The sequence below is a fragment of the Branchiostoma lanceolatum genome, chromosome 14, assembly GCF_035083965.1.
Source record: "Branchiostoma lanceolatum isolate klBraLanc5 chromosome 14, klBraLanc5.hap2, whole genome shotgun sequence".
NCBI lineage: Eukaryota > Metazoa > Chordata > Leptocardii > Amphioxiformes > Branchiostomatidae > Branchiostoma > Branchiostoma lanceolatum.
Window position 1 is genome coordinate 1,763,862 of NC_089735.1, and position 15,115 is coordinate 1,778,976.

At 44.4% G+C, this 15,115-nt stretch overlaps 1 protein-coding gene and 1 long non-coding RNA gene across 2 annotated transcripts; one reads left to right on the top strand and one right to left on the bottom strand.

The window, feature by feature from the left end:
• The first annotated feature begins 1,960 nt into the window (after positions 1-1,960).
• On the top strand, positions 1,961-4,497 carry LOC136449085 (lysosome-associated membrane glycoprotein 1-like). The gene has a single exon (XM_066448896.1). It carries the CDS (start codon positions 1,998-2,000, stop codon positions 4,083-4,085), a length of 2,088 nt encoding a protein of 695 aa, XP_066304993.1. The 5' UTR covers positions 1,961-1,997; the 3' UTR covers positions 4,086-4,497.
• Positions 4,498-8,401: 3,904 nt separating this feature from the next.
• On the bottom strand, positions 8,402-10,022 carry LOC136449187 (uncharacterized). The gene is made up of 3 exons (XR_010757992.1): positions 9,779-10,022; positions 9,158-9,263; positions 8,402-8,924 (listed from the first exon to the last, which is right to left on the bottom strand). It is a non-coding gene; the product is annotated as an uncharacterized lncRNA (long non-coding RNA).
• Positions 10,023-15,115: the final 5,093 nt, after the last annotated feature.

Here is a 15,115-nt window from a genome sequence, read left to right on the forward strand (position 1 = left end):
TTAAACAAGAACTTTGTGGAACTTCTTGTGTACTAACATTTAATCTATCTATTTCAAACACGATGTTGATTTTTATTTCTTTGTAATTTTCCTTGTCTGTTTAACGATACCGCTATCTTTGTTATATATACGTAACCTTTTTTTTTAATTTGAAAATAATTCAGCCAACACAGCTTACTATATGTATTTGAATTGCTAGGCACTAATGGTGTGAACCAAAGTGTTGAATGTCCCTTTAACTGTCTTGTATTCCGTCCTTTCTTATTTCTGATATTGTCTGTTCGTTGTTCAAGACTGTAGAATAGAATCTGCATGGGGATGCCAATAGAAGCCTCTGTACTTTCTGATTCCTTGTGTGTTTATTTCACCATGACTCTTCGCATGACACATTGTTAAGAGTATCGGTTGTCTTGATTGAATTTTTTTTTTCTAACTGTCAAAGGTAATACAATCAAGAGCTTTATAGGGCAAAGTTTTACTAGAATGGAGGAATACTTCATGAAAGAATGAATCAGAAGTGAGGGAAAGAATACTTTATAATAGTGTCACGACAAATATGACATTACCCAGCTTTATATGACATCAGTATTTAATGGATTTATAGTTTCAAGTTTCATTTAAAAAGAAGATCCTCCTGTCTATATCAAACGGCTGTCTCACAAACTCAACCCCTGTCGAGTAACATTTGCTGGGCATTGCTGTGAAGCCATGTAGGAAATAGTTTCATCCGTCCTCCTATGGAAACCAAGAGGCCGAGTGTACTGCAGAAGTTTGACTTTTACTGACACATAGAGATACTGCTATAGAATATGAGAACTTCGAAAAAGCCATGCTAGACAGGGCTATGTGGGGTGAAATATGTACTAGCTTGGTCGCGGATGATACAAAATAGCAAGTCGGTAGATGATAATGATGATGATGATATCAAACGTATGAACGGCTAAGCGGGAATTGTGGATCCTCCTCGGCTGTGTTGAAAGGAGCAACGCCTGTAACAACACGAAAAGAATGGTGGAATTTAATCAATAGTTATTTAGGATCTCACAAGTAACACAGATCTAAACACTGCCCAGGGCTCTTTGGGGCTTTTCTCCAAGCAGATGCTGGCAGGCAAATCGTTACGTCTCTGTTACAGACGGTCGGTTTTGCCTTCCAAAATCTGCTTGGAGGAAAGAGCCTTGGGCAGTTTTTAGATTTGTGTTACTTGTTAGATACTAAATCCCTACAATACGCCACATAGTAGCAAGGAGAATAGTAAGCCATTATGGGATGATGAAACATCAGCTTTATTCTTTACTTTATGAATACTATTAATGCAGACATGTTCGCGGTGGTTTTCTTTTCGCGGCGACCGTTTCACTGCGAACTTATAGCCACAGCAAACAATTTTGTCCAATATTGTAGCATCATGTGACTAAAACTTAAAACCACCGCGAACACTCCATTTTCGCCTTAGCGCGAAATAAAAACCACGCGAACTTAAATGCATTTACAGTACTTTATAGAGTGTGAGAAAGAGACCTCTTTTTCCCCATGGATACAGGTCTGAAAACACACCTGCTCCCAGATCCCGCGGCAGGCGTCTTGCGTTGTTGCCGTCGGCACGAAGTCCCTGGCCACCAGCAAGGCAGGCCAATGTCCAAAGGTCGTTGTCTTCGGAAGGGACATCTTTTGGGCTGAACCATCATCTGACAGGTAGGTAGAAATGGACGTTTGTTGTTAATTACTAGATGATTGGCGCTATAAGTAATCTGATCATTGTCAAGAACAGATACTAGTAGTTCTGTCAGTGATAGCATTATAAGTACGTGTACGTGCGGGCGTGGACTTTTGGCTGTACAATACGTGTTTTGTTACCCGTGAAAACAACCTGTTCTTATTGTAGTACCGCCGGAACATTGAGCAAACATGAACGTCGATTACGCACTAACTGACCTCTCACCTGGTTAGAATCACATGAAAACTTCACTTCCTCTCGACATCGTTGTTCCTAAAACATGTGGCTTATTCCGACAATCCTAGCCGTCCTGTGCGTGGCGTCCGTTCGGGCCTCAGTCGGGTTAACGGCCGACGAGCCGGCTCCCCCTGTCGGCCACTTCGTGGTGAGCAAGAAGCCGCTAATCGGTACATCCGAACCGTGTCTGCTTCTGGATATGTCGGCCACATTCCACATAGGCTACATCAGGACGGATAACACCGCGGCCATCGTGTCCTTCGCCCTCCCAGACGACAGCATGGTCAGCGGAGACTGTTCGCATAGACACGCGAAACTCAACCTACGGTTCGGTCTCGGTTGGGATGGAACGTTTGAGTTAAACCTCGCGTTTGAAAAGAACCTGGTTCCCACTCATTTTTCGCTGTCGGGTGCCACCATGTACTACAAACTCGTACCGGACATGTTTCCGGAGGCTAAGTATGCAAACGCCAGGGTGAAGGCTACCATGTCTAACGAACAGCATTTCTACACGTCATCGAACGCCTTCGTTCCCCATTCCTACCTCTGTGATAAACCTCAGACCTTCATCTTCATTGACCCGGACAGGCCAAAGTCGACTCGAGCTCTGTCCATTCATTCCGTCCAAGTCCAACCCTTCTATGTCCCCGAGAGTGGGAAGTTCTCTCCGCCTGAGACTTGCCCGGACGACATCACGACTTCACCCGCCCCCCGCACCACCCCGGCTCCGCTCAACCCGATCGGGCACTTCTCTCTCACCGACGCCGAAGGAAACCCGTGTTTTCTGCTGTCGGTGGGTGTGTTTTTCCACGTCCTGTACGAGCTTAAGGACAACAACACAGTTGCCGCAGAGTACATCCTCCCTCCAAACAGCAGTGTCGGAGGTGGTTGCGGGGACGCTAAGGCAACCATTGCGCTCTCCTTCTTCCAAGGCTTCAACCTTACCGCAACGTTCAAGACGAAAAGGAACAGCAGCTTCGAACTGGTCGCCGCTTCGGTCGGGTACGTGCGGGAACCAAAGCTCTTTCCGTACGCAGAGTTTCCCGGGACAGAGGTGAATGAAGTACAGCTAGACGGCCCGTCTCTGTTTGTAACAGACCTCGGCAATTCGTACTTGTGCAAATCAATCCAGTTCTTTGACGTCGGCAGCACAGTGAAGCTCTACGTCACTGACCTGCGGGTCCAACCGTTCGCGGTCAAGAGCACGAACTTCAGCGAGGCTTCCGAGTGCGCCCAGGACCTTCCAGCTACAATGGCGCCCATTCAAAACGCCACGACCATTCCTGCATTTAACACCACTGCGGCCACCACGGTGCCTATTGGCAACGTCACCACAATTCTTCCTACCAACGCTACTACTGCTACCGCGGTGCCCATTCGTAACGCGACCACCGTCCTCCCATCAAACACGACCATGGTCCCGATCAAGAACGCTACGACCATAATGACCACTCCCAAGCCCACCACACCGCCTAAAGAACCCCCTGAAGGTCACTTCGAGGTCAAGGACACGAAAGGTCACGCCTGTCTTCTGGCCGACATGAGCTTGCAGTTCAAGTTCAACTACACAAAGACTGACAAGAAAAAGAACACCGGTATATTCGACTTACCCCAAACCGCCAAAGCCACGGGTTTCTGTGGCTCGGACAACTCCAGTTTGACCTTGACATTTCATGATGACGCCTTCAATGTAACGTTTGACTTCGTCAAAGACAAAGCAGTGAAAGGAAAGGAAAGTCGCTTCAACATGTCCACCATCGAGATCTGGTACACCGAGGTGCCGTCCATCTTTCCCGGGACTAAGAGCCCCGACGCCCGCAGACATGTTAGAAGCAGCACGCTGAACATCTTCTCCGCAGACGCCGACAAGTCTTACAGGTGTAGAGCAGACGTGGACATCGCCGTGACCAAGGACGTGTCCATCCTCGCCAGCCACGTTCAGCTCCAGGCGTTCGGAGTCAAGTCCGGCAAGTTCTCATCGGCTGAAGAATGCTCGGAGGATTCTGGCAGCAACCAGGTTCCTGTTATCATCGGCGTTGTTGTTGGCGTGTTCGTCGTTGCTGTGTTCGTTGTTTACATTGTCGTCAACAAAAGGAAGGCGAAGGACCAAATGCTCAGAACTCTGACCTAGACTTTGCGGCTCTACATGTTCATATCGTCCACGACTTGATATTAACTTTACATTTACAGAGATAAACATATTCACGGTTTTAGGTCAGTTTCTTCTTCTTCTCCCGTTCCAAACAAAGAAAAACATCGATTTCGACAACTAGAGCTTGAAATGACTTAAGGTAAACTGTCTACACTTGTTTTGTGAACGTTACCTTTCTAGTTGTTGTTTTATTCAGTTGACGTTCTCAATTGAAGGTTTTATTGTCTGTATTATCTTAACAACAACTTCATAGAAGAAAGCAGCTGTTTGGACATTTAAACATTCTCCATTTGAGAGTTTCTCAAACATTTTTACTACAGTGTCCCAACTTATAACCAGAATATGTTTTATCTTATTTGAGCGATCAAATCAAAATATTTTCTTGAGAAGACATGGCCGCTTTTCATTTCACTGCACGAAATGGCCTCGGATCCTGTCGTATCCTGAAGTATCCTGACGTGATCCGGAACCTAAGATCAGGAAGAATCCGAACGGATCCGGGGCGCTATATTTCTCGGCAGGATAATGGGCATCCAAATATTGGGACTCCAGGTAGTCCGCTTACACAACTTGTGTAAGTATGTACTTACACAACTCAAATATGCAAGTGGTACCATGAGTCCCATAACACCACACGCTTTTTTATTCACACTTCACACGCAGAAACGAACCTCCTGGCTTGACACGAGCTAGTTCAGGACAATTAGTGAGGTATCAAAATATTTGTCAAGAAAACATAGCCACATTCCACATTCTTCTCAAACAAACTAGTCAAACTTCACCACCACTGAATGAGAAAGGAATAACCTGATCAGATCTATACTTCTACCCTTTAAAGATGAAAGGACAGTCTCACCGTCACAGTCTTCCTATATGCCCGAAGTTCCCTACTACAGAAAGTGATACACTTTCGTAGAACAGTAGTCAGTCGTCTTGAAATGTTCAAAGAAGGACAATAGATTCTCCTCAAGTTGTCCACACTTACCTAATACAAGTCGTATAAAAAGCTTAAAGTACCTAGTCTAGTCGCAGCAGTAACTGGTGTAGGTGTGCGTGCATCCGATGTCTCCTTTGTAAGTACATGTAATTTGAGTAAGTTCTGCCTTTCTTTCCTGATCTGTCCTTGACCCTTGTATGTACCTTAGGTGTAGAGAACGTAACCGAAAACTACCTGCCTTTTTGCCAAGGGGCTGTTACAATGCAATACAAGTCGTCTGGTGAAACTAGAAGCCAGTCCCTTTTTGCTCTGGATAAATACTGAGTCAAAAGGAGTAAACTTTGCTTCTTTTGGTCCAGGCATAAGATCTGCGAGATCAACGACTTGAGTTAGACCAACATGCCAGATGTGTTAGTCTTACAAACCAGGGCTAAGCCGATCAGGAAAAATCTTATGAAAATCTGCACACACACGCACGCACCAACGTCTACTCTTAAATGGTGCAGTTAAATCACCAGTGATGTCGGTGTTTTGTCAAACAAATTCTCGTTATGTGCTAAAAGAATGACGTGGAAACAAAGGATTCAGCAGTGAACACCACACGCTTTTATTCACACTAAAAACGCAGAAACGAATCTCCTGTAAATGAACGTCTTCAGAGCGTTGACAGAAAGAACATGAAAAAAATGGTAGCTTTACTACTGGAACTGGCATTGATAGAAACTTTACTGCTTGAATTTTTACTGCAAACTGGAAGTACTATATTGGACCTTATACTGTATTTTATGGTCGTTGTTTTTTTAGCCGTATTTTACTTTTGTGTGTTTGTTGTTGAAGAAGACAGCGCAAAAGTCATCGTAATCTAGTCGTTTCAATAAACCATCTAAATCCTCTTCATTGCAATGAGGGCAATGTTTCTTGTTTGTCAACATGAATAATGCCAAATTGTCACCTGTAGCGGGTACTAATTTTTGTGCACATTGATAAGCGTTTTAAGCCAGCTGAAGGTGATACAAGTGGGACAAATCGCAAACAACTGCGGCTACAAGAACACTAGGAGCCTCTGGTAAAAGGGAATCTACAGAAGCTTGGTTACGCCATGAAACATGCACAGCACTAGATGATGTCTCACCATCCTTCATACGTCACAGCAAGCGAGGCCCATCAGACAGCAACCTAAGGGGTTTAAAAATATTATATTTCAGTGTTTCAACCGGCGTTCATGTATCTTACAGTGTCTTAACAGTCGTGAAAAAAGTGATGAAGAAAGAACTCGTGTTTTTTTTACGACACAGACAAAAAAACGACGCCACATTTTAATTTCACTGGTTTGTTAGGGCATGTTATTACAAACTTAAAGGAATTGAATGAACTGAAGAATCAGAAAAAAAAATTGCAAACATACCTCCACCGTCCAGCTGCTGCTGTCAGAGTGGATCAGGGCCCATCTTCAGCCCTCTCCAACCCCAGGCGGCGGGTGAACATCTGTGAAACCAGGAGCAACCAACGTCACATCATCAATCTCCTTATCATGACGCCCTCCTACGACATCAAAGATTATAGGACTGTCTTACCGTCAAAGTGTTCCTATATGGCCGAAGTTGTCTACTGATTTGGCCTTCCAACATCTACTTGGAGCTCTACTTGAAGCTCAGTAAAACGTACTTGTAGCCAGTCTAGTCACAGTGTGGCCTCATCCCTGCCGGTACGTCATAGTATGCACTAATCATAGCTAGAGACTGAGCGAAAAGTCCGCAGATTATTGAATACTTCATAGATACAGCGAAAATCGTTTTAACATCGTGGCTTTCGTTTACAACGCGGTACCTTCTGCTATGGTGACTTTGCCCCCAGCATGACATCACAACATTTGTAGCGACAAAACAATATGCTTGAAAACTATCTATCTGGTATTTTGGTTTCAATTGGTTTTAATTCAGTGGCAACACTGCGATTTCCAATAAAGTTATCTTGTATCTGGCATTTTCATTGGATTTAGGAAATCAGTGTCGGTACCACACGTCTGTGTGTACATTCGTGGATCGATTGATACAGAGCACGTATACACACCTGCTCCCAGGTCCCGCGGCTGGCGTGCTTCTGCGCTGTTACTGTCGGCGTGAAGTGCCCGGCCGCCTTCATCATCACTCCCCTGGAGGAACGAACCTGGGCGCCACGGTGGCTGGGCGTCGGCGGCGTCCGAAATGATGGCCACCGCTATGACAAACAGGAGCAGGAGTTTCAGGTTCATCCCCATGGCTTCTCGACTCCAGACGGTTCAAAGACAGACACTGAATTCTCCTTTATCTCTGTAGTCGCAGCTCGTAGCTGTCATAGGTTTGCGTCCGGGTGTAAGCGCAGCGGGCGTTGGCTTTGACCCCCAGAATGAATTTCACAACACATGATTCTTTATCAAAAGTAACGTGAGTAGAGTCTGATTTGAAGCAGGAACAATAACATCCTTGATCTTATGGTGATCACGTTGCAACGAATCCCACCATTGACCTTTGTTGGGTCAAGAGAAATTGTCCGAAAACTACCATCCTGTTTACCAGGGGGACTCTAATAGCAGATTCTCCTCAAGTTGTCCACATTTACCATTCACCCAATATTATTACGCCACAAAGTGGCCAAGGGCGCTAGTAAGTGACCCGGACGCGGAGTTACAACTAAGAGCGTTATTCACAAACAACCACAACGGACTCAAGATGGAGGTCGAGTGAGTAACACTGTGAACACGTGATCCTAACATGATGTCATCATTAACATAACCAACTCTATGGCGTTAGGTGTAGGTGTGCGTGCATCCGATGTCTCTTTTTTTAAATGCATGTAACTTGGATAGGTTACGTCTTTCTCTCCTGATGTGTCCGTGGCCTTTGTGTGTATCTTGGTCCAAGAGAACGTAACTGAAAACTACCTGCCTTTTTATCAAAGGGGCTGTTACACTTTGATAGACGTCGTCTATTGAAACTCGAAGCCACTTCCTTTCTGCTTTGGACAAATACAGGATCAAAATGACTAAAAATTGCTTTTGATCCGGGCACAAGGTCTGCGAGATCAACGACTTGATACGTCAGACAAGAAGCCCGTAGTGTTTGTTTTACAAACCAGGGCTGATTCTACAGAGAAATCTAAAGACAGCCCCCCCCCACACACGCGCGCAAACACACATTCACACACACACACACACACAGACGTACACACACGCACACACACACACACACACACACACACACACACACACACACACACACACACACACACACTAACGTCCACCCTTAAATGGTCCAGTTAGATGGCGGTGCTTTGTGGAACACATTCTCATTATGTACTAATAGAATGACGCAGATAAACAAAGGATTCGGCAGCTTTTATTCACACTTCCAACGCTGGAATTAATGTCAAACTTCTTCAGAACGTTGACAGAAAGAACTTGTAACGTTACTTCATGAACTGCATACCACTGGGTCGGGATTTTACTGCTTGGGGATTTACTGCAAACTGGAAGTTCTATATTGGACCGTATGTTACATTTTGTATGTTTGTTGCTGTAGAAGACCTCGCGAAACTCATCGCAATTTAGTCGTTTCAATAAACCATTTAATGCTTATTCATTACAACGAGGGTATGCTTCTTGCTTGCGAAAATGCACAATATCTGACGGATAACAACATTTTGTACGCACTCCCAAACGCTAGCTGAAGATGATACAAGTGGGCCATTTCATGCCGCAAACAGCTACGGTTTCAGGAATACTGGGAGCCTCTGGTAATAGTGAATCTAGTGAAGTTCGGTTACGTTATGAAGCAAGCACAGCACTGGATAATGTTTCGCCCTCCTTCTCACGTCACAGCAAACAAGGCCCACCAGGCAGCAATCTAAGAGGTTTAACAGTATTGTATGTCAATTTAAGCGGTATTCATGTATCCTGCAGTACTTCAACTTCAACTCGTCGTGAAAAAGTCATGAAGAAAGAACTCGTGGTTTACTTGGCAAAGCAAACAAAAACAATGCCTCGTCCTCGTTTCACTGGATTAGTAAGAAATGACAGTACAGACTTTGACGGATTGAAAACGCTTGAAGAATAAGAAAGAAAATGTTACAAACGCACCACTCTGCAGCTGCTGAAGTCGGTGTGGATCAGGGTGTTTTCCCAAGCTTGGCGAGGAGCAGATTTTCATCCCTCCCCTCCACCTTATCATTCACCTGGGGAACATCTGGGGACCATAGATAATTGACGTGACATTGCGAAGCCCCCGATCACTACGCCTTCTTACGGAAAGATTTTGCTCTCCAACAACTGATTGGAAATTAGCAAAACGTACTTGTAGAGTCCAGTCTAGTTTGGAATCACATCCCTGCCGTTACGTCACAGTATGCACTGAGGATCCCAGCTGCCGTTACGTCATAGTATGCACTGAGGATCCCAGCTGCCGTTACGTCATAGTATGCACTGAGGAACGTAGCTGAGTTGTTACCAAAACGTTGGCAGATCATGGAATACTTCATAGATACACACCTTTTTAACACTGACTACCAAAATGTATAATCGGATGGCGCAGAAGACCTTTAAAGACTAGCAGATAACCTTGCCAACCAACCGCAGGTGACCTTACTTACTACTAAGTCCAAACCGTGGTCTGGAGAAGGTCGTGAGGCCATGGTCGGCTGTGGGTGACAGGGCTTAGGATGGCATACTAGTATGTCCTACATACAGTACAGTAACCGTTACCTGCTGCCAGATCTCGAGCCTTGCGGCCTCCTGCGGCCTCGGTCTCGTCCTCACCAGGGGGACAAGTGACGCATCTCCCATGAATGTAAGCGCCGTCCGGCATTAAGGCCACCAAGACGACCAACATGAGCAAGACTGCCAGGGATCCCTTCATCCTTTCAGATACCGATAGTAGAATCTTATTGTGCCCTGTTGCTCGGTCGAAGAAGACTTGAAGCAGCGCTGCCTGGTCTTAGTTGTGTACAAAGCACCTCTGACGAACCTTGCAACTGCGCAGCACCAATTACTTTAGCTGTACGTCTTTGTTCGGATAGTGTTTGCTTAACCCCAGGTCGCATACGAGAACAAGCTGTGTGTTTAGAAACAACTTAATGGGGTTTGAATGATTGCACTTGACGTAATGAATACGACCAGGGACTTGTGTTGGATAAATGGAAGTTACTTGATAACTACGTGGTCCTTTATGATAATAGAATGCCAAACGGTACACAGAACCCCTTTGTTGAAACTGGAAGCCATTCTTTTGTTTCCTTCACAAATAGCCAAGTTCATAACGTTACAAAATTATTGTTCATGAAAGGTGGTGCAAATATATTATTCACATTCTGTGGTAATACCGGGTGTTCTCGACGTAAAGAAAGACAGGACTTGCACACAATGCGCGTTTATTTATGTTTAACACCCAGCAATGGAGATCAGGAAGTCACAAACATTAACGTTACTTTTAACGTGATCGCGTAGAGCTACGTGGGACCGAACAGATTATCAGAAAGTGTCTAATTGAACTTTGAAGGTTGATAGAGTAACTGGCACTTTGTTGTAGCTTGGTTGTACCATAGCTTGCACTTGGCCATCATCTACTACGACTTTGTATTCCATAGTGATATGAATATGAATTGAGCAGCCAAATCTTGTACAGATCAACAACATCTACGAGTGGTAAAAGGTATTACAGATTGATAAAAATCAAGGATTCAGCAATTAAAACCACACGCGTTTATTCACATTTCACACGCAAAAATGAACATCCTGTCGAAATAAACGTCTTCAGAGCGTTGACAGAGAGAACACGTAAAAAATTATAGCTTTCGTACAGGAACTGGCATTGATAGAAACTTAACTGATTGAAGTTTTACTGCAAACTGGAAGCACTATACTGGATCTTATACTGTATTTTATGATCATCGTGTTTTGTAGCCTTATTTTACTTTTGTGCGTTTGTTGTTGAAGAAGACAGCGTGAAAGTCATCCTAATTTAGTCGTTTAAATAAACCATTTAAATCCTCTCCACGAATTCATCACAATGGAGGTATGTTTCTTCTCTGTGAAAATGCATAATATGAAATTGTTCCCTGTAGCGATTGATAATTTTTGTGCACATTGTCAAGCGTTTAAAGCGAGCTGAAGGGGATACAAGAGGGACACTTCAAATCTCAAACAACTGTGGCTACAAGAACACTGCGGGCCTGTGGTAATAGTGAATCTGCAGGAGCTTGGTTACGCAATTAAGCATGCACAGCACTGGATGATGTCTGACGCCTTCACACTTCACAGCAAGCGAGGCCCAGCAGACAGCAATCTAAGGGGTTTAACAATATTGTATTTCAATTTTAACCTATATTCATGTATCCTACAGTAGCTCAACAGTCGTGAAAAAGTGATGAAGAAAGAACTCGTGGTTTACTTGGCAATGCAGACAAAAAACGATGCCTCTTCCTCGTTTCACTGGATTACTAAGAAATGACAGTACAGACTTTGACGGATTGACAATGAAGACAAAACGATACCACATTTTACTTTCACTGAATTGGTAGGCAATGCCACAGTTCAGACTAAACGAATTACATTTGTCAAAGAATCAGAGAGAAAAATTGCATACCACCACCGTCCAGCTCCTAAAATCAGAGTGTATCAGCGGATCTTTTTAAGCCTATCGAGGAGCCGATCTGCAGGCCTCTCCAACCCCTTGGGCGGGACAGCATCTGTGACAGCAGGAGCAATCAACGTTACATCCCTAGTCTCCTGATATCTTCACGCCTACCTGCGTAACTATTTTGCATTCCAACATCTGCTTGGAGCTCAGCAAAACGTCCAGTCCAGTCTAGTTTAGGACCCTATCCCTGCCGTTACGACACAGTATGCACTGAGGAACGTAGCTGAGTTGTTACACATCTGCAGATTATGGAACACTTTATAGATACAGAGAAAAACATTGTGGCTTTGGCATGCAACGCGGTGCCTTCTGCTATTGTATCGTCTATATGTGTACATTGGTGGATCGATTGATATCAGGCACGTATACATACCTGCTCCCAGATCCCGCGGCTGGCGTGCTTCTGCGGTGTTGCCGTCCGCGTGAGGCCCCCAGGGAACCTCACCGGGACCCCCCCACAGGGCGTGCGCGTCGTCCGCAATGATGGCCACCGCTATGACCAACAGGAACAGGAGTTTCAGGTCCACCCCCATGGCTTCTCGACTGAAGACAGTATTCTTAAAGAGCTTCAAAGACCGACGGTAAATCTATCCTAGCCGCAGCACTAGCTGCTCTGGGTGTGCGTCAGAATGTACGTGCAGTGTGCGTTTGCTTAGACCCCCCAAGACGACTACTACAACACCATTTTTTGTCCAGAAGGTGTTTTCGTAGTTGTCAAGTTGCACCAAATCTCCTTGGTTGCACGCAAGATTGATTTAAGTTGACCTAATGAGTATGGCCACGGTCTTGTGTTGGATAAATGGAAGGTACCTGACAAGTCCTGCCCTTTGTAATAGATAACTATGCGGCACACAGAAATCTTTCAAGTGCTGAAACTTGTAGCCGTCCTTTTGTTTCCTTCATGAATAGCCAAGTTCAAAAGATTACAACAAGTATTGATCATGAAAGGTGGTGCAAGTATTTTGTTCTCGCCCTGTGATGATATCGGGTGTTCTCGACATAAAGAAAGACAGGGTTCAGTGGTGCACACAATGCGAGTTTATTCATGTTTAACACCCAGCAATGAAGAAAGTCACTGACATTAAAATTACTTTTCACGTAATCGCTTAGAGTCAATGAAAACCATACAGATCGTCAGAGAGTCTTTACAACAAGCCTGTAGCGTTATTACAGTAACTGGCACTTTGTTGTCGCTCGGTGGTAGCGTTACTGTAGCATTATAGCATGCACTTGGCCATCGATTACTATGACTCTGTGCATGATATTATAATGAACATGAATTGAGCAGCCAAGTTTTGTTCAGGCCCACGACTGGTAAAAGGTATTACAGATTGATAAAACTAGAACACTTCAAATCACAGGAAAGCAGACTAAGGGCTTCTACATTCAGCAATAACTATAGAATAACGCTGGGTTGTATCAAGAAGCACGTGCAGCGCTGGGGGATGTCTCTATATTCTTCAGCTGTCACCGTGCAAGAGAGGTCAAACCATCAGCAGACATCTGAGGGGTTGAACCGACATTCGTGTAAATCACATAAGGCGCAGTTGAACAGACGTTAAAACAAAGTGATGAAGAAAGCTTTGTTGGCAACACAGAAATAGGCGGTGTCACTTCTGAGTTTACTGCGTTGATGGAAAATGCCACAGACCACAGTACAGGCTTTAAGAGCAATGGATTCAATAAAAAAAAACATTTAGGTTACATTCATGTGAATTACATTAGGCGTAGTTGAACAGTCGTTAAAAACAAAGTAATGAGCTCTCTTGACAATGCAGACAACACAAAGGAGCCACATCTTAGCTTTACTGTGATTATAGGAAATGCAGTGCAGACTTACAAGAACGAAATGGATTCAATTATCAGAAAATAGATGTTGCAAACGTACCACCGGTGTGCAGCTGCTGACGTCGGTGTGGATCAGGGTGTTTTCTCACGCTTGGCGAGGCGCTCAAGCAGACTTTCAGCCTTCTCGCCCGCCTCTTCATTCAGCTGGGGGACATCTGGAGAACAATAAAGACGGAAATGTTCACATGAACTAGCAGACATCTGTGATGGGTTTATAAGTTGTCGTATCTGAAATATGTCTCGGCAATATCATTTATTATGTCTACTTATAAAACGTATATATCCTGCACTTTGTACTTCGTAAATTTGCCTTTCATTCGTGGTACTTAACGCGATTTATCACTGTGACAGTACCTGCTGCGGCATTGGTGTCGTCATCACCGTGCACCGTGCACGGCGACCAGCAGCCCCACGACTGGGCATCAGCACCATCCGGCATCATAGCCACCAAGGCGAGCAACAGGAGCACGAGTTTCAGGTATCCGCTCATCTTTCACCGAGCACACGGGAATTAGGACGTGGCTTGCATCACGAGCATTTTAGCATTCAAATAGAAGAAGACATAGTCACATTGACTTTCCACATTCTTCTCAAGAAAATCAGGAAAACGTCACCGCCTTTGAATAAAAAAATGAACGATCCGATCAAGGAGTTTGTAGTGATCAGGTCTATACCTGGACTCTTGACAGATCATCGCAATGCTCTAAAGATTATAGGACTGCTTTACCGGTACAGTTTTTCTATGTGACTAAAGTTCTCTCCTACAGAAAGTGATGTACCTTCGTACAACGGTAGCCAGTAGTCTTGAGGAGTTCAAAAATGGAAAGTAGATTCTTCTGTCTGGTCTCAGTAGTAGCTGGTGTAGAAGTGCGTGCAGCCGAGGTTTGCATTGCCCCCCGTAGATTGACACAAAAGTAACTTGAGTAGGTTCTGACGTTCTCTCCTGATCTTGTTGCATGACATTGAACTTTGGAGAGTCAAGAGAACGTACCTGAAAACTGCATGGCTCTTTGTCATGGGAATGTTATGCTGTAATAGAAGTCTTCTACTGAAACTGGAAGCCGGTTTGTTTGTTTGTTTGTTTGTTTGTTTGGTTCCTTTTGGCGTGGACAAAGACAGGGTCAAGTGAGTAGAATTCCTTTTTGACCGCGACGTAAGGTCTGTGGGATAGATCAACAAGCAAGAGCTGATCGGGCAACGAAACAAACACAAACTGGTCTTAAGAAAATTGGACCCCCTCCTGTACAGACAAACACACACACACACGCACACACACACGCACACACAATCTTATCTTTCTCAGCTAAACCAGTGAGACTTTGTTCACCGCGTTACACAATGATCTACCACGCTGCTATTCATCCCACGTGACCTAGTTGTCCTAGCAACCCTTCCTTCCCTTGTTCCGGTTCCCATGGCGACAAACCTTGTAAGCCATAGAATAAATTATTTGTCTCTTTATTCCGTATTGACTTCACATTATATTTAATCAGTAAACATAAAGTACACAACTAATCTCTGTGAACATCGGCATTTGTGACCGTGTTTCTTTAGAA